General features: G+C 51.5%; 1 protein-coding gene across 1 annotated transcript in view; it reads right to left on the bottom strand.

Moving 5' to 3' along the window:
* LOC103190321 (pyruvate carboxylase, mitochondrial) overlaps nucleotides 1-20,451 on the bottom strand; it is a 203,447-nt gene that overhangs the window by 38,422 nt on the left and 144,574 nt on the right. Inside the window, exons 12-13 of the mRNA XM_042345251.1 lie at nucleotides 1,934-2,078; nucleotides 859-948 (exon numbers count right to left, since the gene is read on the bottom strand). Coding sequence (XP_042201185.1) covers nucleotides 859-948; nucleotides 1,934-2,078 — 235 coding nt within the window. The remainder of the gene's footprint in view (nucleotides 1-858; nucleotides 949-1,933; nucleotides 2,079-20,451) is intronic.

A 20,451-nucleotide genomic window follows, 5' to 3' on the forward strand; every position in this document is an offset into this window, starting at 1 on the left:
CGGTGTAAATGCAAGTTGTTGTCGTCTCAATGACACGTGAACATTCTGTAAACTCCGCGGTGTCGCGGTGGAGGTGAATGTGGGCCGAGCCGGCGATGAGTGAAAGCCTCCCACTCGCTCCAGTGCACAAAACAAAGTGGTTGTTGTTAGTATTGTAATGTCCAGGACCCTAGGGAGAGTGGCACAGGCTTGGCATTGGTTACGCCAGCTCCTTAAATGGATTCAACGCTCGTGAGTTGGGAAGAGTTAATGAAATTTTTGGTCATTTAATGCCTGGCTTACACGGCGCCTTAAACAATGACATGGATAATAAGTCACCACAATCATAAACACCGCACAGAATAATCTGGCCAATATTATTAACAGTGGCCCTGGATACAGCAACATTGCTGCTGCTACTAATGATCATCCCCGCATTTGATACGGCGCCTGATCACGTCTTCGAGATGTCTCAAAGCGCTTCACAGGATACACTGAAAAGTGAATTGACTGTATTTTGTGGGCGAAACACGGCAGCCAATTGCGCACAGCGACGTCCCCACAAACAGTCGTGGGTTGAGCGACCGCATTTTTTTTTTTTGATGAGTGAGATTAGCTGCAGGATCTGCCTTCCATCTCCCGAAGGCGCAGTGTGTACATCCACCATTAACGTTTACTGAGAGGGAAAGTTCTGCTCATCCAATGCTGTGGTTCAGAGAGAGAGAGGGAGAGCGAGGGAGGGAGGGAGGGAGGGAGGGAGAGGGAGGTTACCCAGTGGCACACACCTGACCAGAGAGAGAAAAAAAAAGAGAAAGAGAGAGAGAAAGGTAGAGCGAGAGCGAGAGAGGAGGGGCAGGGAGAGGTGAAGCACTTACTTACCCAGTGGTATCTTGGGGATGATGGGATCCACAGAGGAGGGCTTGGCTTTGACAGGGATGGGGGTGGTTGGTCCATTCACCATAACGTGACCTGGATGATAAGGAGAGTGAGAATCCTTGCATTTGGTGCAGCCCCTGCAGGGGGACGTCTCAAAGCGCTTCACGGGATATACTGTAAAGTGTAGTGACTGTGGTTCCGTGGGCGAAACGTGGCAGCCAATTTGCACTCAACACCCCCCCCCCCACCAATGCGGTGCCTCAAGATTTGTGCGTGTGTTATGCATGTACGTGCGAGTGCCCCTATGTATACGCGTGTGAGTGTGTATGTGCGTGCGCATGTGCGTGTCCATGTGAGTGTGGCGTGCGGGTATGTTTGATATGCACGTGTGAGCGTGTGGGGAGAGAACAGAGATCGGCATCAGTACCAAAACCCATACATCAACGGGTAAGAAAATCAGCGTTGCACAAAGCAAATTTATATTTAGAAGCTGAAAGGCAGGCAAACGCAAACTGATTGCTGGCAGACTGTGAGATGGGTGGGAAGAGTAGATAAATCAGGAGGTCATGTCGGGGCAGCAATAATGATTCATTTGTGTTGACATTTTTAAACTTAACTGATTAGGATGGCGTCTAATATTAATGGGTGTGTTTGCCTATTGATGTGTCCCATATAAAGGCTGATAATGATAATAATCCTCGCGTTTGACATAGTGCTTCGAGACGTCTCAAAGCAGATTATACCGTAAAGTGTAGTGACTGCGTATTTTGCGGGCGAAACGCGGCAGCCAATTGCGCACGGCAGCGTCCCACAAACAGTCGTGGATTGGAGTGACCAAGTCATTATTATCATCAAAGTAAATTAATTTATTTTAATAAATTAATTTATTTTAAGGTTAAACAGAGGCGTGTGTGTGTCTGCCTGTTTGTGTCTGTCTGTGTGTGTGTGTGGAGTAAGGAAACTTGCCTCAGGTTTTGTCCTGACCTGAGCCGCCCGGGAATCGAACTCGGGTCCTCTCGCTTGCGAGGCGAGCGACCTAACCCCTGAGCACTAGGTAAGAAGGGGCCAGCGGCCTTACCCAGGTAGTAGAGCAGTTTCTGGGCTCGGTTCTGTCCCGGCCGCAGGTTGACCAGGTCAGGATTCTCGTCTATGAACTGGGTGTCCACAATGCCGTGCAGAAACTGCTCGTTGTTCAGTACGTTCTGTAGGAACTGAATGTTGGTCTGCAAGAGAAGAACAGAGGAGAGGTTAGTGTGGAAATCTCCTCGCCCGCCCGCGAGTTACAGGCCAAGTCCCTTAGGAACATAGGAACAGGAGGAGGCCATTCAGCCCTTTGAGACTGTTCCGCCATTTAATTAGATCGTGGCCGATCTGTCCCTCAACTATTCCTTTCAGCACAATAACTTGGTCACTCAAACCACGGCTCTGTGTCAATTCACTTTACAGTAATTTCTGTGAAGCGCTTTGAGACGCCCGAACGATGTGATCAGGCGCTGTATCAAACGCGAGGGGCGATCATGACAAGTGGGAGCAGCCATTGTGTTCGTGTCAGTGAGGAGGGCTCACAGGGAGCCACGGATGAGTGACCGAACACAGTGCGAGACGGAGGCAAGGAGACAGCTGGACATTCACAAGCGCACTGCGTTGCTGTTAAGTGAAGTTGGCAGCTCACTGCTGAGTAACAGGTCTCTCTCCTCTCTCCCTCCCACATTGCTCGCCCACTGCACGACTGGCCGCAACACAAGCTCGCTGCCTGCTGCCTGGAGTGCAACCAGGTTATAGTGGTGTCTGTCAACCAGTAAACCAGCATGTCTAACCCCGGATCTACTCTGTCAAGGTAGGCGTTCTGTCCCGGACTGTGGCTCATCCAACCTTAAAGATATCAACAAGACGTTACATTCACACGGCGATGTTGGGAGGACTTCCCAAAGCGCTGGACGGTCAGGGATTTGGACCCGAGCTGGGGTTTGGGATCAGGAGGGGTGGAGGGCAGGGAGGGTGGGGGTTAGGAGGGTGACCGAAGGCACAGACAAAGAGGAGGGTCTTGAGACGGGCCTTGCAGGAGGCAAGAAAGCGGTCGAGGAGGAGGGACTGTGGGCTAGAGTTTCAGAGGGTGGGGGCAGAGAGGCTGAAGTCAACAACAACACAACAACTTGCATTTATATTGCGCTCCCCACGCAGAGCTGGGGCTGTGCTGTCATCACCAGCGCCCTGGGTACTGCAGACCCTCCTGGCTCAGGAACCGGACTGGAGACCGTCACAGAGGGCTGACTCGATCTGACATTCCGTGGCCAAATACGTCACCTTGGGGCCAGTTAGAGCTTTTCACGTCGGGAGGACGTCCCAAAGCGCTTCACAGAACACACTGTAAAGTGAATTGACTGTATATTTGTGGGCGAACGCGGCAGCCAATTGCGCACAGCAATGTCCCACAAACAGTCGTAGATCGAAAATGACCAATTTATTATTGTTTTGTTTTGGAGGATTATTATCAGGTGTGTGGAGTAAGGAAATGTGCAGTCCTGGAGCTCAGTGGGGAGAGCCTGGGTTTGATTCCCGGGCAGGTCAAGGCACGTTTCCTTACTCCACATACACACCTCTGTTTATCTCGCAGCATGTCGGACACCGGTTGTTAGTCGATTGGTGGACCGCTTTCAAGGAGGTTAATAATCCCTTCAAAAAATAATTTGGTTCCTCAATCCACGTATGTTTGTGGGACACTGCTGTGCGCAATTGACTGTCGCATTTCACCTGCAAGATACACAGTCACTACACTTTAAGTATATTTTCTGTGACAGAAGCGCTTTGAGACTTCACAACGATGTGATAAGGCGCTGTATCAAGTCCAGGGATTATTATTATTATTATTATTATTATTAAGGCTTATTGTATAGCTCCATATTGACCATGTCACCAGCACAGCTCCGCACGTCAAGACAAAAACACAAAATGCTGCCATTTAAACTTCCCTTTCTGTCATAAACTAATTTTTTATTTAAAATAACCCGAGCTGGGATATTAATGTGCAAACACAGCGATCGCTCATTCACACCAGCGAAGCAATAAGGTGCTAAAAAGGGAATAACTGTCCCCAGCGGGCAGCCTGGCGTGATTGATCTCAGCACAAAAACGGCAGAAACGGTAGATAATCCATTCATGTGACATTCCTTTACACACACAGCGCAGCCCCAACTCCTGCCAGAGCAGACAAGGCTTGTAGCTTCATGGGTAGCGGGCTCACCTCGCAAGCCAGAGGACCCGGGTTCGACGCCCGGACTGGCAGGGCAAGACGTTGGGCAAGTTTAGTGACTGAAAGTGTGGCTCCTCATGGTGCTATATCAAATGCTAGGATTATGCTAAGGTGGGTGGGTGGGTGAGTGAGTGCGATGGGTGGTGACTGTACAGGGAAGTGAGGTGCAGCAGGGGGAGGATGGCAGAGGGCTGTTCCAGGCCGGACGCCATGGGAAGAGCTGGGCAGATGGCAGACACTGGTCCAGATGCAGTGGGAGATGGAATGGGAGCGGCAGTTAGTGCGGACTGAACGACACAAGCCTTGTAGGGGGAGAGTGTGCCAACCAACAGTGCGGAGAGCCTGGCTGAGCTGCGAGGAGAACCCGCTGCGTGCATAACCGGCCGCTGCACAATACGCAGTCACTACACCTTACAGCCAATGGTGTGAGTGGGCTTTGAGGCGTCTCGAGGGCGTGATCAGATGCTGCACGAAAAACTGAACGGCTCTCGGGGTCTCTCTGAGGGGCCGGTGGAAAGGCTGCAGTGCTGACGTGCTGCCAGCTGATGTCAGTAGCACATTAGTGAACGGAGGGAAGCCCAGAGCAAGACCCGCTTTGCGCCCACTTTTGCCGCAGCATCGCTCTACGGCAACCCGCTCCCTCCCGGCTGTGAGGGTTTGTCACCTGCTACGTATCGGAGCCCTGTAGCTCAGCGGTTAGAGCGCTCGCCTGGCGAGAGAGAGAGAGGACAAGGGTTCGATTCCCGGGTAGGATTAATAAGGCTGTGTAAGGTGCACACAGAGTGGCTGTGCACAATTGAGCCATTTCACACCGGGAAGAGCCAGGTAGCTCCTGTCACTGGCAGCAAATGGTGATTCACAATCTCGATTGCCTTTCTAACCCCAATCTGACGCAGACGGATCAGCCCTGTCTTTACACATCACGTCTCCGTCGGCTGTAACTGGTCCCTCCACACCGGCATCCTCTCAGATCCCCCCCTTTCAATATTAATAATAATAACCCTTGCATTTGATACGGCGCCTTATCCCTTCGTTGAGACGTCTCGAAGCGCTTCACGGGATATATGGTGAAGGTTAGTGACTGTATATTTTGTGGGCGTAACGCGGCAGCCAATTGCGCAGCGCAGCGTCCCACACAAACAGTCGTGGATTGAGTGACCGCATTATTATTGTTATTATTTTTTTGAAGGGATTATTATCCCCTGGAAAGTGATCCCCCAATCGACTAACGAGTGGGTTCCTACTGACTGCTGGTAAACGGAGGCGTGTGTGTGTGTGGAGTAAGGAAACTTGCCTACGTTCGCCCTGACCCGCCCGGGATTCGAACCCGGGTCCTCTGGATTGCGAGGCGAGTGCTCTAACCACTGAGCTGTTTGTGCAGTCGGGGAATCAGTGCTGAAAGGGAACAGCGCACTAAGGTTTCAGCTGTTACCTGCACCGTCCATCTCCCCCCAGCCACCACCGTATAAGTCATTCACAGCAGTAAATCCGCTTCCAAACAACCCCTTCGGGGGAAATATCACAGAAAGATGCACAACTTGCACTTACACAACAGTGGCTGCGCACATCACCGAGTCGGGGGGAGGGGAGCGTAGGCACTGGGCAAAGGTGCGACCTGACGATGGGCAAGGAGGGGGCGAGGCGGAGGGTTAGAGGCAGAAAGTCCCACTCGATTGGAAAGTGTTTGTGAGAGGGAGAGAGGGGGAGAGTATTAATTCTTGCATTTGATCACGTCGTTGAGACGTCTTCGCAGGACGTACTGCAAAGTGTAGTGACTGTGTATTTCGTGGGTGAGACGCGCCAGCCAATCGCACACAGCGGCGTCCCACAAACGGATGTGGACACCTCTGCAGTTGCTCCCCCAGCGCTGGGCTGCAGATCAGCTCAGACGGCTGAGACGGGGAGTCAAGGTTCCAGAACGGAGGCCCAAGTGACACTTTATATAAGTTAACGCGTCTCCCCAAGTGCATTGCGATTTGAAACGTACTCTCCGGCAGCCGTTCAGGGTTAGTTAACGCTCTAAAGACGCTGCAGAAAACAACAGATTGAAAGGAATAAAACTGTGACAGTTTCAGTGGGAATTCTGTGCACGAGGGGTGGAGGTGGAGAGGGAGGAAGTGGAGTCCTGTCGCTCAGTTAGAGCCCTCGCCTCGCAACCGAGGCTCCATTCCCGGCCGGGTCAGGGTGAACCCTTCGGCAAGTTTCCTCACTACACACACACGCGCACACCGCGCCTCTGTTTACCGGCAGTCAGTAGGATCCCACTTGTTAGTCGATTGGTGGATCACTTTCTGGGGGTAATAATCCCTTAAAAAAAATAATAGCAATAATTTAGTCGCTCAATCCACGATTGTTCGTGGGGACGCTGCTGTGTGCAATCGGCTGCCGCGTTTCGCCCACAAAATATACAGTCACTACACTTTACCGTTTATCCTTTGAAGTGATCTGAGGCGCCTCGAAGACGTGATAAGGCGCTGCATCAAATGCACGGATTACTATTACTTTTATTATGAATGTAGTAAAGTCTGTGTGTGTGTGTGTGTCCGTGTGGGTGTGTTTGTGTGTGTGTGTGCCCGTGTGGGTGTGTTTGTGTGTGTGTGTGTGTCCGTGTGTGTGTGTGTGTCCGTGTGGGTGTGTTTGTGTGTGTGTGTGTCCGTGTGTGTGTGTGTGTTGTGTGTGTGCCCGTGTGTGTGTGTGTGTGTGTGTGTGTCCGTGTGTGTCCGTGTGGGTGTGTTTGTGTGTGTGTGTGTCCGTGTGGGTGTGTGTGTTTGTGTGTGTTTGTGTGTGTGCCCGTGTGTGTGTGTGCCCGTGTGGGGGTGTGTGTGTTTGTGTGTGTGTGTGTGTGTGTGCGTGTGTAGGTGTGTGTGTGTGTGTGTGTGTGTGTGTCCGTGTGGGTGTGTGTGTGTGTGTCCGTGTGGGTGTGTGTGTTTGTGTGTGTTTGTGTGTGTTTGTGTGTGTGCCCGTGTGTGTGTGTGCGTGTGTGTGTGTGTGCGTGTGTTAACGTGGCACTGAGCAAGCTTGGCTCTGGCACTTTATGACGACAGTCAGCGCCATCGCTCCTGATTGCCGTCTGCTAATCGCTGCCTGTAATGGGCCGCGTCACTTCCCTGGCGCTGTGCAAAGCTGATCAGAGCACTGCTGCGGGGCAGCGTTGGGGGAACAAGTCCCCGCACAGCTGGCTCCACATCTGGCTCCCACAATATGGCGGGGCATAGGGAGGGGAGGGGAGGGCACCGGATAACCCCTGCGCTGGCATCGAAAAGGCCTCAAAGCATTTGGCCCATCGGATCTCATATGTTCCGCCCACAAAGTGCCCAGTCACTCCACCTTACACTCCTGCGGTCGGTCGGTCTCACCGCCAGAGATAACACGAGGGAACCAAAGTGCTGCACAGGACCCTGGAAAGCGTAGTGACCGGGCGATTTTTTGTGAGTGAATCCAGAGGCGCATTGTTTAATGGCTTACACCTGACGTTCAGTAATTATTTTATTCTAACTTTTAAGTACTCGGTGCCCGACACGCCGGGCACTTTGCATTGGCTGCGGCAGATTGAGAATTTCATGAATTTTTTATTGGTCTCAGCGTGGAATGACTGCCGTAAACACAAAACATTCATCATTTTAATGTCTTCAGTAAGCACGGCTCTGGTAAATGTGAGTCAATTACACGAGATCTTTAGAAGCTCTCTGTTTCCTGGGAACAGCTTACAGTGTCTCACCATCACCACCGTGGAGTCCTGTAGCATAATGGATAGAGCACCCGCCTCGCAGGCGAGAGGACCCGGGTTCGATTCCCGGGCGGGTCGGGGCGAAGCCTTAGGCAAGTTTCCTTACTCCACACACACACACACCTCTGGTTACTGAGCAGTGAGTAGGAAACCAGTTGTTGATCGATTGGCGGATCGCTTTCCAGTGGTGATAACCCCTTCTAAAACTAAATGAATAATAATAATAATTTGGTCACTCAAACCACGACTGTTTGTAGGAAACGGCTGTGCACGATTGGCTGCCGGGTTTCGCCCCAACAAATACAGTCAATTCACTTTACACTATCTTGTGTGAAGCGCTTTGAAGGCGCTATATTAAATGCAAAGATCAATATTATTATTCTTATTATTATAACAAATGCTAGACTTCCCTCTAATGTGGGACGTTCTCTCGGCCTCTGCGCCACGGCCCGTAGTAACTCTTCCTCTCTTTGGAAACTCGCCCTCAGAAAGGGAAAATGTAATTAAGGTTCCTATTTTATGTTCACTATATTGTGGTGTTTTATGCCTCGAGTTAGCCGCTGATGGGATTGCTTTCATATAAACATGGAGACAGGCAGAACCACAGCGGTTAGCGGCAGGAACCACAGTTAATACATCCAGTAGAGCATGGCCTCAGTCTCCTGCTCCCAGCGCCTCTGCTCGGCGTCTGCCTGTCATCAACCACCACCATCAGCAACACATTACACATACACGGCTCCTTTCATATCCCAAGGCGATAAGACGCCACATCAGGTTTATTATTATTATTATTACAAGAGAGGCTGAACTGTACCGTTTGGAGCACAGAAGGAGGCCGTGGGTCTGTGCTGGGGCTCTCTACTCCAACCCCATCCCCTGCGCTCTCTCTCTCTCCCCCCCCCACCCCCATCGTGTCTGTGCTGGGGCTCACTCCCCACTGGAGCTCTCTACTCCAACCCCATTCCCTGCTCTCTCTCTCTCTCTCCCCATCGTGTCTGTGCTGGGGCTCACTCCCCACTGGAGCTCTCTACTCTAACCCCATCCCCTGCTCTCTCTCTCTCTCTCTCTCTCCCCATGGTGTCTGTGCTGGGGCTCACTCCCCACTGGAGCTCTCTACTCCAACCCCATTCCCTGCGCGCTCTCTCTCTCTCTCCCCATCGTGTCTGTGCTGGGGCTCGCTCCCCCGCTGCAGCTCTCTACTCCAACCCCATTTTCTGGTCTCTCTTTACACCTTGTTATATGAGTTGTCTCCATGTATTTATCCAATTCCCCATATAAACCGGGCTGTGGGCTTGTGTTGAACAGCCCTGTGTGCCTGTAATCTGCTGTTAAAGTGAGTCTGTAAAGGCAGTAGGCACTCACTCACTCTCCTTCCATCTCAAACTCTCTGAGTGCTTATAAATCAAATAGACCTTCAGCCTCTCAGGCACACGGCTGGTAATCCCCTTTGGTCCTGTGGTGTATGATGTTTCACACAACGAGGAATTAACCCCCTTATTCCCAGGGTGGCATAATAATAATAATAATAATCCTTGCATTTGATATGGCGCCTTATCACGTCTTCGATCCGCCACGAAGCACTTCACAGGATACACTGTAAAATTAATTCAATTGACTATATATTTTGTGGGCGAATCACAGAACCTCCTGTTAACCCCACCAAAGCCCTAACTAGCGGGGAGGGTGGTCCCGGCTGGACAAGCAGCGGGAAAGCTTGGCCAGACAGACAGTGCACACTCTCTCTCTCTCTCGATGGCCGAGCTGTGTGTGGGTTTAGCTGGTTAGACCCCAGCAGTTACCCCAACACACAGTCTGGGCTTCACCCCCACCCACCCACCCAAGCCTTGGCTCTCACCCAACCTGTGCCTAATACTCTCTGGAATTAGGTAAACAGGGGGCGTCCCTCCAGAGAGAGAGAGCGCATTCCATCCCAACAGCCTATCTCGGGGGTTTCCAGGTGTGGGGGGGATTTGGGGAATTCTCAGTCGGGTTTGGAGACTCTTAAGCAACGGTGACGGGTTTCCGTGTGTGTCAGACACCCGACTGGTCACGGTGACGGGTTTCTGTGGGTGTCAGACACCCGGCCGGTCATGGTGACGGGTTTCTGTGGGTGTCAGACACCCGGCCGGTCATGGTGACGGGTTTCTGTGGGTGTCAGACACCCGGCCGGTCACGGTGACGGGTTTCTGTGGGTGTCAGACACCCGACTGGTCAGGGTGACGGGTTTCCGTGTGTGTCAGACACCCGACTGGTCACGGTGACGGGTTTCCGTGGGTGTCAGACACCCGACTGGTCACGGTGACGGGTTTCCGTGGGTGTCAGACACCCGGCTGGTCACGGTGACGGGTTTCCGTGGGTGTCAGACACCCGACTGGTCAGGGTGACGGGTTTCCGTGGGTGTCAGACACCCGACCGGTCACGGTGACGGGTTTCTGTGGGTGTCAGACACCCGGCTGGTCACGGTGACGGGTTTCTGTGGGTGTCAGACACCCGACCGGTCACGCTGACGGGTTTCCGTGTGTGTCAGACACCTGACCGGTCACGGTGACGGGTTTCTGTGGGTGTCAGACACCCGACCGGTCACGGTGACGGGTTTCTGTGGGTGTCAGACACCCGGCTGACCAAAAAACCCACAGTGGGGGAGAGAGAGTGTGGCTGTAGTCAGATATTACAGACATCACGACTGTGACCAGACCCTTCAGCTCTGCAGGAAATGCCCAGCAGTGTGAGAGCATGAAATGGGAGCAGGGATTTGATATATAAATCACCGTCAGCTTCTGACAGCTTCATAGATTCATGCGCTTGATATTTCGATTCCACCTGCCGACAGAATGTGTGAGCTTTCTCTAAAGGTAAATAAACCGTGTTCTCATGACAGATCAATTTCCGTGAGATGATGCTGAACTGAACTGTACCTACGCTGATGGACAGACGCTCGCTCTTAATGTTTAGTAAAATTCTTCCTTTTTGCTTCATTATTTTTGGGGTCACTGTACGTACGTACAAATCCCTGATCCACATTGTTGGAAAGGAAGGTCCTCAGAAGTGACTTGAAGGAGACAAGAGAAGGAGCGAGGCCAGGGGACTGTGGGATGGAGTTCCAAAGGGTGGGGGCAGACAGGCTGAAGGCCCGGCCGCCGATGGTGGGGTGGACTGAGCCGGGGCGGGGGAAGCGGAGCAGGCCGGCGCCCACTGAGCGGAGGGAGCGGACGGGCCGGTATGAGGCGGTCTGGGCAAGGGCAGAGAAATGTGATCGTGTGAGTGACGTTCCCCGTCAGAGCCTCTGTTAGCCACGGTCTCTCCTGTACAGGCAGGCGCTCGCTCTCTCTGATCAGCTCAGTCTCCCAGGTCTCTTTCCCTGTCCCCAGTGATGGAGCTGAGTAATCGGCTGTTAAGCTGAGCTGCAGACTTAGCTGAAACTCTGACTTTGTACACGAGGCAGTCACTGCAGCTCAGTGGTTAGAGCAGAGGACCTGGGTTCGAATCTGGGTCAGGGCGAAAGCTTAGGCAAGTTTCCTTACTCCACGCACACGCCTCTGTTTACCGATGAGTAAGTAGGAACCCGGTTGTTCCTACTTACAGTTGATTTGCGGATCACTTTCTGGGGGTAATAATCCCTCCCAAAAAAATAATGACTTGGTCACTCAGTCCACGGCTGTTTGAGGGACGCTGCTGTGCGCAATTGGCTGCTGCGTTTTGCCCACAAAATACAGTCAATTCCCTTTACTGTATATTCTGTGACGAACTTTGAGTCATGTCAACGATGTGATACGGCGCTATATCAAATGCAAGGATTATTATACATCATACGGTTACCACACACACACACACACACTCACACACACACTCACACACACCCTCCGCTTTCCTGATAGCATCACAGGACTGTTAATGTTCATCTGAACAGTCAGACGGGACCTCAGTTTAACTTCTCATCTGATAGACGGCATCTCTGACAATCCAACATGTCCTTTCATTAAATCGGTGTATCAGCTTTGACTTGGGAGATAGAGAGCGAGCGAGCGGGAGGGAGGGAGGGAGGGAGGGAGGGAGAGAAAGAGAAAGTTCTGGGGAGGAGGCTCATAAAACATCGCACGTTGCCTTCTGATCAAACCTGGCGCAGCTCCACTGACAGACCCAGAGGAGATGTTAGGCCATTCAACAGGTAACGGTGGGAATACAATCAGAGCAGCTGTCACCGGCCGTAATAAACAGATGTTTGTCAGTTATCACAATAAATCAGTGAAGGCTAAAGGCCTTGTTACAGTGCGCTGTGTGCGCGCGTGTGTGTGTGGCACACGGTTCGGAGTGCGCTGAAGGCATTACCTACAGTGTCTGCCCCACTGAACACAATCCCTCTCTCTATTCCGCCGCTCGTAATAGAGATTGCAAATGCTACAAGACTTTCAAGCCGCACTTTTCGAGGTTTGGCTTTCTCTCTCTCCTCCGCCAGCAGCAAGCGTTTAATAATAACAATAATCCCTGCATTTGATACAGCGCAATCCACGCAGTTTGTGGGGACGCCGCTGTGCGCGATTGGCTGCCGTGTTTCCCCCACAAATTACAGTCAATTCACTTTACAGTGTATCCTGGGAAGCGCTTTGAGACGTCTCAACGACCTGAAAAGGCGCTGTATTAAATGCAACGATTATTACGATTGTTATCTTTTGACGATTTCTCCCAATTTAACGGCTTTGGTTTTACAAGGCCTCACGTGTTCCGTGACTGGAGATTGTGCGAGGGACAGAGTAATGTGTTGGCCACGTTGTGCAGTGTTAGCTGGTGTGTGGCTGGCGCCAGGCAGGCGGGCGGGCGGGCAGGGCTGGTGAGCTGGGAGAGCTTCCTTGGCACCCTCATCAATCATTATTGTTGTAACCAAACAAAAAACAATGGGAATATTCCTCTTACTAAAACCCAGCAGCAACGACAGGAACCCAGGGGCAAATCATTCACTTCTCAGTGACTAATCCTGGCTGCTGTTTCCTGTGTGGCACAACTGTCTGAAAGGGGACAGTTATGTATGTACCGGTCACTAATCATCTACAAATCCCTTCACGCCCTGGCACCTCCCTACCTCTTTGACCTGCTTTCTCTCCCCCACTCCACTACCCGCTGCCTCTGCTCGGTTGGCTCTGGCCTCCTGCTTGTTCCTCGTCCCCTCCTTCCCCATCTCCAGGTCGTGCCTGAAGTCCTACCTCTTCAACTGCCGTTGAGACCGTCTCAAAGCGCTTCTCAGGATTTGCTGTAAAGTGCAGTGACTGTATATTTTGTGGGCGAAACACAGCAGCCAATTGCGCACAGCAGTGTCTCACAAACTTTGTGGATTGAGTAACAAATTAATATTTATTGTGAAGGGATTATTACTGTCAATTGACTAACAACCGGGTTCCTACTTACTGCTGGTAAACAGAGGCGTGTGCAGTAAGGAAACTTACCTGAGGTTTTGCCCTGACCCGCCCGGGAATCTAACCAGGGTCCTCTCGCTTGCGAGGCGAACACTCTAACCCCTGAGCTACAGCGCTCCGTGGAGAGCAGTGGTTTGTGGAGCCAGGCGAAGGCTGCGGCCCCTTCCCTGGCGGGATCAGAGCGAAGCTGTGGCCGTCAGAACGCATCGCACACCGGCCTGCAGACTGCAAGATGTAACCTGAAGTCTAGGCTTTTTATAGAATTATTATTTCTGACACATCATTAGAATAGTCAGGAGATGTCAGGGCACATTGTAATCACGGCCGGCAGAGAGGGGAAGGATGTTTGGAATGGGGGGAAGTGTTAAGAGGCGCAATGATATGCAAACACAGTGAAAATACCTTCCAAAACTATTCAACTCCACGCTCAATATTAGTTGAAAGCGTCCGACTTAGCAGGAGATGAAGCAAGTCCAAAAGTGGCTTGATTTCAGGACGCCAAAATGGAACCGTGTGTCAACATAGCACACAAGCACACACACACACACAAGCAATCACACACGTACACACAGCTGCTGGGATTCCCGTGTTTGTACAGAGATTCACTTGATGGGTTTAACGCGCCGCCCCATGTCTGTGCGTCTGCCTGAATGTCGCTGGTCGCGCTGTTGATTTCCCTGGGCTCTGGCTATCTGTTGGGACCTTCCCTCTGAGCCTGACCTTGGAGCACACACAGTGTGCTCACTGATCACATGTGTTCAAGTCTGTAAGCGGTTACTGTAACCCTCTCAATATAGACAACCACAAGCCATCGTCTATATTCTCTACCACCCGTCCACTTCCCTTCCATCCTCCATAACTCTCCTCATCCCGGAGTAACAAGGTAACAGGAGGAAGCCATTCAGCCCCTCAAGCCTATTCCGCCATTCTATTAGATCATGGCTGTTGACCAGAGATTGATGAAGTGAGACACAGTTTGATGGAGGCGGAGTGGGTTGTGGTGGAGTTATACCTCTCTCTGAAGCAGAAGATTGGTCACCCAATTTTCCATCAATGAAAATTGATGGAATTCCTACATTCTCTGCATTAATCTCCCGCTCACGGAAACTTGCCTGAGGTTTCGCCCGGCCCCACCCGGCCTGGGATTTGGACCCAGGTTCTCTCGCTTGCGAGGCGACTGACCCACAGGACTGCAATGTTGCTATTCAGATGCTAATTTTACTGATGACAGAAAAGCGAGTGCAATGTAACTGGCGGACGGTCTATTGTACCCAGGCCTCTCTCGGCTGCTGTAATCTATAATTAAAGGGGAAAGTAGAAAGCATCGGAGTAAAACAAACCCCAGGTGGGATCCGTTACACAAAGCATCAGGTTTGGGGATATTGCTGCAATTACACAGACTTTAAATGAATTGTTCAGCAGGTCTCCTCTGATCCCCCCTCCCCCCCGACATAACTAAACCTGGGCAAACAGGTGGAAGAGGGGTAAACACACAAGTCCTGTATGTGGTGGTTAGAGCGCTCGCCTCACAAGCGAGAGGACCCGGGTTTGATTCGATTCCCAGGCGGGTCAGGGCGAAACATTAGGCAAGTTTCCTTACTCCACACACACACACCTCTGTTTACCAGCAGTCAGTAGGAACCCTTTGTTCGTCGATTGGCGGATCGCTTTCCGGGGGTAATAATCCCCGGGAATCGAACCCGGGTCCACTCGCTTTCGAGGCGAGTACGCTAACCACGACACTGCAGGACCCTATCAATACCATCCTGACCTGGGGTGGTACGTCAACCTCTGTCTGACCCAGTAAGGTGATGTACAGCGACACAGCGGGCTGGTAACTGAGAGCGACAGTACGAGCAGTGATGGCTCCTCAGGGAGAGAGAGAGAGAGAGAGAGAGAGAGCCGTGTAAAGGTGCGTGGGAAAAACTGAGAGGAAAAGGATGAAGGCATCATGCAGCCACACTCCTCAGGCAAAGCTAGCGAGAGCGAGAGCGAGAGAGGGAGGGTGAGCGAGGCTGATCTCAGGCTCAGACTGTATCAGCTCAGCACCAAGACAAATATAGCCTCGGAGCTGGGAGGGAATTGTTTCAAACAAGTTTCACAGAAACCTTTTCAAGTGAAATGTTTTTTTCACTTTTCTTTCTCGTTCTCTTTCAAAAAAAACGTAACATCTGAAGCATTGCTTGACGCATAACAAACAAACTGATGAGAAAAGTTTACACGTGTTAAGGCAGTTGCGTTTCTTCTGTATCAAAAAATGCTTCACTCGGTAAAAAGACATTTTCCAGCGACCATCGCCAATCCCTCAGGCGACTGCTATTGCTTTGCAATCTAAGTCGAGCCCCGAAACGCACACGTTTCCTTTCTTAAATCTGGGAAGGTTGTGTGCATCGTAACATAGAACAGTAATACCTGAAAGTTTGATTCCCCCATGTGCAGGCCTGCGGTCACTTAGATACTTTTTTAATGTTTTTTTTTAAAAAAGCATGTTCATCACTGATAATATAATTACAACAGCAATTATGCCAACAGATAAGGTAGAATCGAGTGCTGCACTCGATATCCAAGGCCACACAAACACTGCTGTTATGTGGGATATCAGCAGTAAAGCCGCAGTTATCATCCCCTTCAGCCCTACTCCCACCCTCTGGAACTCCATCCCACAGTCCCTCCGCCTCGCTCCCTGCCTCGCCTCCTTCAAGGCACATCTCAAGATCTCCTCTTCAACCGTGCTTCGATCGCCCTCCTGCCCCCACCCTCCCGAGGTGAAAGGCGCTGTGTAAATGTAATGTATTGCTGTTGTTAGTGCTGCACTGTGTACTGCTGCTCTCCCTTCCTGTGTGAGTGGCAGTCCGCGCTGCCTCAGTTATGGCTGCACCACGGGCTGGGCTGCCCATCAATAATACATAAAACACTGCTCTCTCTGGCTTTGATCTCTCTGCCACTCGCTGATCGAAAAGGCTGGAATGGGAGGTGGATACCAGAGACAAAACCACTGCGAGGAGACAAGTGGGCAGAGAGAGAGAGAGAGAGAGAGAGACAGACTGACAGACACAGACATACACACAGCAAATAATAATTATGAATAATAAATAATAATAATAATCCTTGCATTTGATACAGCGCCTTATCACGTCGGTGGATCGGCTCAAAGCGCTTCACTGAATACACCGTAAAGTGTAGTGACTGTGTGTTTTGTGTGCCAAACGCGGCTGCCGATCGGGCACAGCTGCAAAGTGGTGGATTGAGAGACCACATTATTATTTGCAGCAAAACAAGACCTGGAGGGTGTTCGAGTGGTTTGTGGATGAAAGCGGCAGATAAACAGTTGTGAGGACGGCTCCCTGAGCTCAGGCTCAGTCACAGACGCCGTCCCCTGGTCCCAGCTATCAGAGGGGCTTTGATGACTAACATAAAGCGGTGAAGGATGAGAGAGTCGGCAACAGGCAGCACCCGCGGCAGGATTATACCATCTGCCTGGCCATCGGGCCTCTTTTTAAAATAAATAATAATAGTGTATTCGGTATCGCGCCTTATCTTCTAGACGACTCAAAGAGCTTCACGGGATACACTGTAAAGTGTAGTGACTGTGTGTTCTGTGGGCGAAACGCGGCAGCCGATTGCGCCCAACGACGTCCCACAAACAGTCGTGGGATTGAGTGCCCAAATTATTATTAATTATTTTTTGAAGGGATTATTATCCCAGAAAAGCGATCTGCCAATCGATTAACAACCGGGTAAATCATTCACAGAGTGCGTGCGTGCGTGAGTGAGAGCGAGAGCGAGAGAGAGAGTAAGTGCGTGAGTGAGTGAGTGAGTGAGAGAGTGAGAGAGTGAGAGAGAGCGAGAGAGAGAGAATGTGCGGAAGTGAGTGAGTGAGTGAGAGAGAGAGAGAGAGAGAGAGAAGGTGCAGGAGTGAGTGAGAGAGAGAGAGAGAGAGAGAGAGTAAGTGCGGGAGTGAGTGAGTAATAGAGACTCCATTTAAATCTCCAGGTTCACAGCACATCTGTAGATACATTACTCAGGCTGCTGTGTAGCTCTCTGCATTACAGTGAAAAATGGCCCAGAATTTAAGGCTTAGCAACTAAATATAGCAACAATCCAGTGCCAAACATCACCTAAAGACAGAATTTTCTACCCAAATTGAATCACTTTGGAAGAAAATGTCCATTTGGGATGATTTGTATTTCATCGTGGATTGACGGGCTGAATGGATGAGTGATTGAATGAATGAAGTGTAATTCAATTTTATTAGTGATTTAGAGCAATCCTGGACCAGGTAAAATGTTTCTAAAGTCGGTAACCAGAGGACACAGATTTAAGGTAATCGACAAAAGAACCAGAGAGGAGACCAGACGAGGAGACATTTTTTTACCGTTGCTGTTATGGTCTGGAATACACTGCCTGAAAGGCCGGCAAGGGCAGATTCATAATAGCTTTCAAAAGGGAATTGTATAGGTATTTGAAAAGGAAACCGTGCAGGACTATGGGATAAGAGCGGGAGGAGTCGGGACTAGTTGGGGTAAGAGCGGGAGGAGTGGGGACTAGTTGGGGTAAGAGCGGGAGGAGTGGGGACTAGTTGGGGTAAGAGCGGGGGAGTGGGGACTAGTTGGGGTAAGAGCGGGGGGAGTGGGGACTAGTTGGGGTAAGAGTGGGGAGTGGGGACTAGTTGGGGTAAGAGTGGGGGAGTGGGGACTAGTTGGGGTAAGAGTGGGGGAGTGGGGACTAGTTGGGGTAAGAGTGGGGGAGTGGGAACGAGTCGGTAGAGAGAGAGAGCGCATTCCATTCCAGCTATCTCTCTGGCATTCCCAGGTGTGGGGGGTGGGGGGTGGGGGGGGGCCTCTTGCTCAGTTGGGTTTGGAGACTCTTAAGCAACGGGGCTGGGTGTCAGTCACGTGTGTCAGACACCCGACTGGTCCCCACCCACCCCCCCCCCACCAAAAAAAAAACTTTCCGTTGCTCGCAGCGCAATTAAACTCTCAGCTCGTGTCGTATCTGGAGGTGACTTTGCCAAAGGCAGTTGTGCACTGGAGCTGTGTGCGGCGTTCTTCATGCTTACCCTCTCTCTCTCTCTCTCTATCTGAGCTCCGCACCTCTGCTAGTCTCATGGGTGAGTCGTTCTCTCTCTCTCTCTCTCTGTTCGTTCTGCAGGGAGTGGGGGAAAGCACTCAGATACAAATCTACACTTACACAACCCTTTCACGTGACCATGGCCTCCCAACAGGCGCTCAGGACCTTCCTCTCTCGACCGAGCTTACGGTCATCTCCTCCTCCTCCTCCTTTCCTCCCTCCCTCCCCCCGGTCTGGCCCTGTGAAGCGCTCTGAGACACTGCCTCGCATGAGGCGCTGTGTGAACGCGAGCGGCGCTGTTGCTGCTGCTGTCATAGTCTTGGCTTCACAAGTTCGCAGCCTTTTCGGAAAGAGCGTAAAACACTCGCGGGCGGGAAGGAGTTTAAACAGAATAACAACCCTCGCATTTGATACCTGACATAGCGCCTTGTCACATCTTTGAGACTTCACTGTAAAGTGTAGTGACTGTGGGTATTTTGTGGGCGAAACGCGGCAGCCAATTGCGCACAGCAGCGCCCCACAAACGGCCGTGGCTTGAGTGGCCAAACTATTATTTTTTTTCGAGGGATTATTACCCCCGGAAAGTGATCCACCAGTCGACTGACAAGCGGGTTCCCACTTACTGCTAAACAGAGGCGCGTGTGCGGCGTAAGGAAACTTGGCCAGCGTTCCGCCAGGAATCGAACCCGGGCCCTCTCCATCAAGGCGAGGGCTCTAACCACCGAGCTACAGAACTCCAGGGTAAGTGTCAAGATGGTGCCATCGTGGTTCAGGGTGGAACGTGGACATCTAACCCATCCTCCCCCTGCACTGTGTGCGGTGCAGTGCACCCACGCGCTGTGTGACAGACGGACTGACTGACTGACTGACTGACAGCGCTGTGACCAGCTCTGCCCGACTACAGAGGGGTTTAATGACTGTGTGCTGTCTGCCTTGTAGTGATGAACACCCACCTGCAATGTGTGATTACCAGTCGGCTGTGAAAGGCCAGAAATTAACATGACCATAAATCCCAACACTTCTCTACTTTAGTAGCGGCTCAATGGACGTTAAGTGTCAGCCCAGCCCGGCTCAGCCCAGCTCAGCCCAGCCCAGCTCAACTCAGCCCGGCTCAGCCCAGCCCGGCTCAGCCCAGCCCGGCTCAGCCCAGCCCAGCTCAGCCCAGCCCAGCTCAGCCCAGCTCAGCCCAGCCCGGCTCAGCCCAGCCTAGCTCAGCTCAACTCAACTCAGCCCAGCCCGGCTCAGCCCAGCCCGGCTCAGCCCAGCCCAGCTCAGCCCAGCCCAGCTCAGCTCAACTCAGCCCAGCCCGGCTCAGCCCGGCTCAACTCAGCCCAGCCCAGCTCAGCCCAGCCCAGCTCAGCTCAACTCAGCCCAGCCCAGCCCGGCTCAGCCCAGCCCAGCCCAGCCCAGCTCAGCTCAGTCCGACTCAGCTCAGCCCGGCTCAGCCCATAAATGGCTCATTCACTTCACAGCTGTTTGTCGCACTGTTGCTATGGAACACAGGAACAGGAGGCCATTCAGCCCCTTGAGCCTGTTCCGCCATTCTATAAGATCACAGGTGATCTGTACCTCAACTCCATTTACCCGCCTTTGCTGCATATTCCTTGATCCCCTGACCCACAAACAACTCCACCTCAGTCTGGACAATGTGAATGGATCTCAGCCTCAATCCACAGCTTTTTGGGAAAGTGAGAGATTTCCAAATTTCCATTACACTTTGGGTGGAAAACTGCCTCTGATTTCGCTCCTAAATGGCCTCAGCTCTAATTTTCAGATGTTGTTCTGTGTAAAATGGACGCTAAAATGCCCAGGAATACAGGTAGACTTGACGACTACCTGTGAAGCGCTTTGAGAAGTTTCTGATGCAATGGATCGAAGGGGCACAAATCAATTATTATTATTATTGTTGTTATAATTCCACTGTCAGCCATTCCGTGAGAAACACCGAAAGGTTGGGAAGAGAGGTAGATTTTCACAATCAGTTTGCCCGGCATCTCCACAGAAAGTTGAATGGGGGCGACTGAAAGGGTTAAACGTGTTTGCCTAATTGAACGGAGATTTCAATTCTTCTCTCTGGCTAATAAATATAATTTCTGCACTAACCTTATTGTAGAATTCCCACCATTTGCTGGCAGGAAGGCTCA

The sequence above is a fragment of the Callorhinchus milii genome, unplaced genomic scaffold, assembly GCF_018977255.1.
Source record: "Callorhinchus milii isolate IMCB2004 unplaced genomic scaffold, IMCB_Cmil_1.0 Scaffold37, whole genome shotgun sequence".
In the NCBI taxonomy this organism is placed as follows: Eukaryota; Metazoa; Chordata; class Chondrichthyes; order Chimaeriformes; family Callorhinchidae; genus Callorhinchus; species Callorhinchus milii.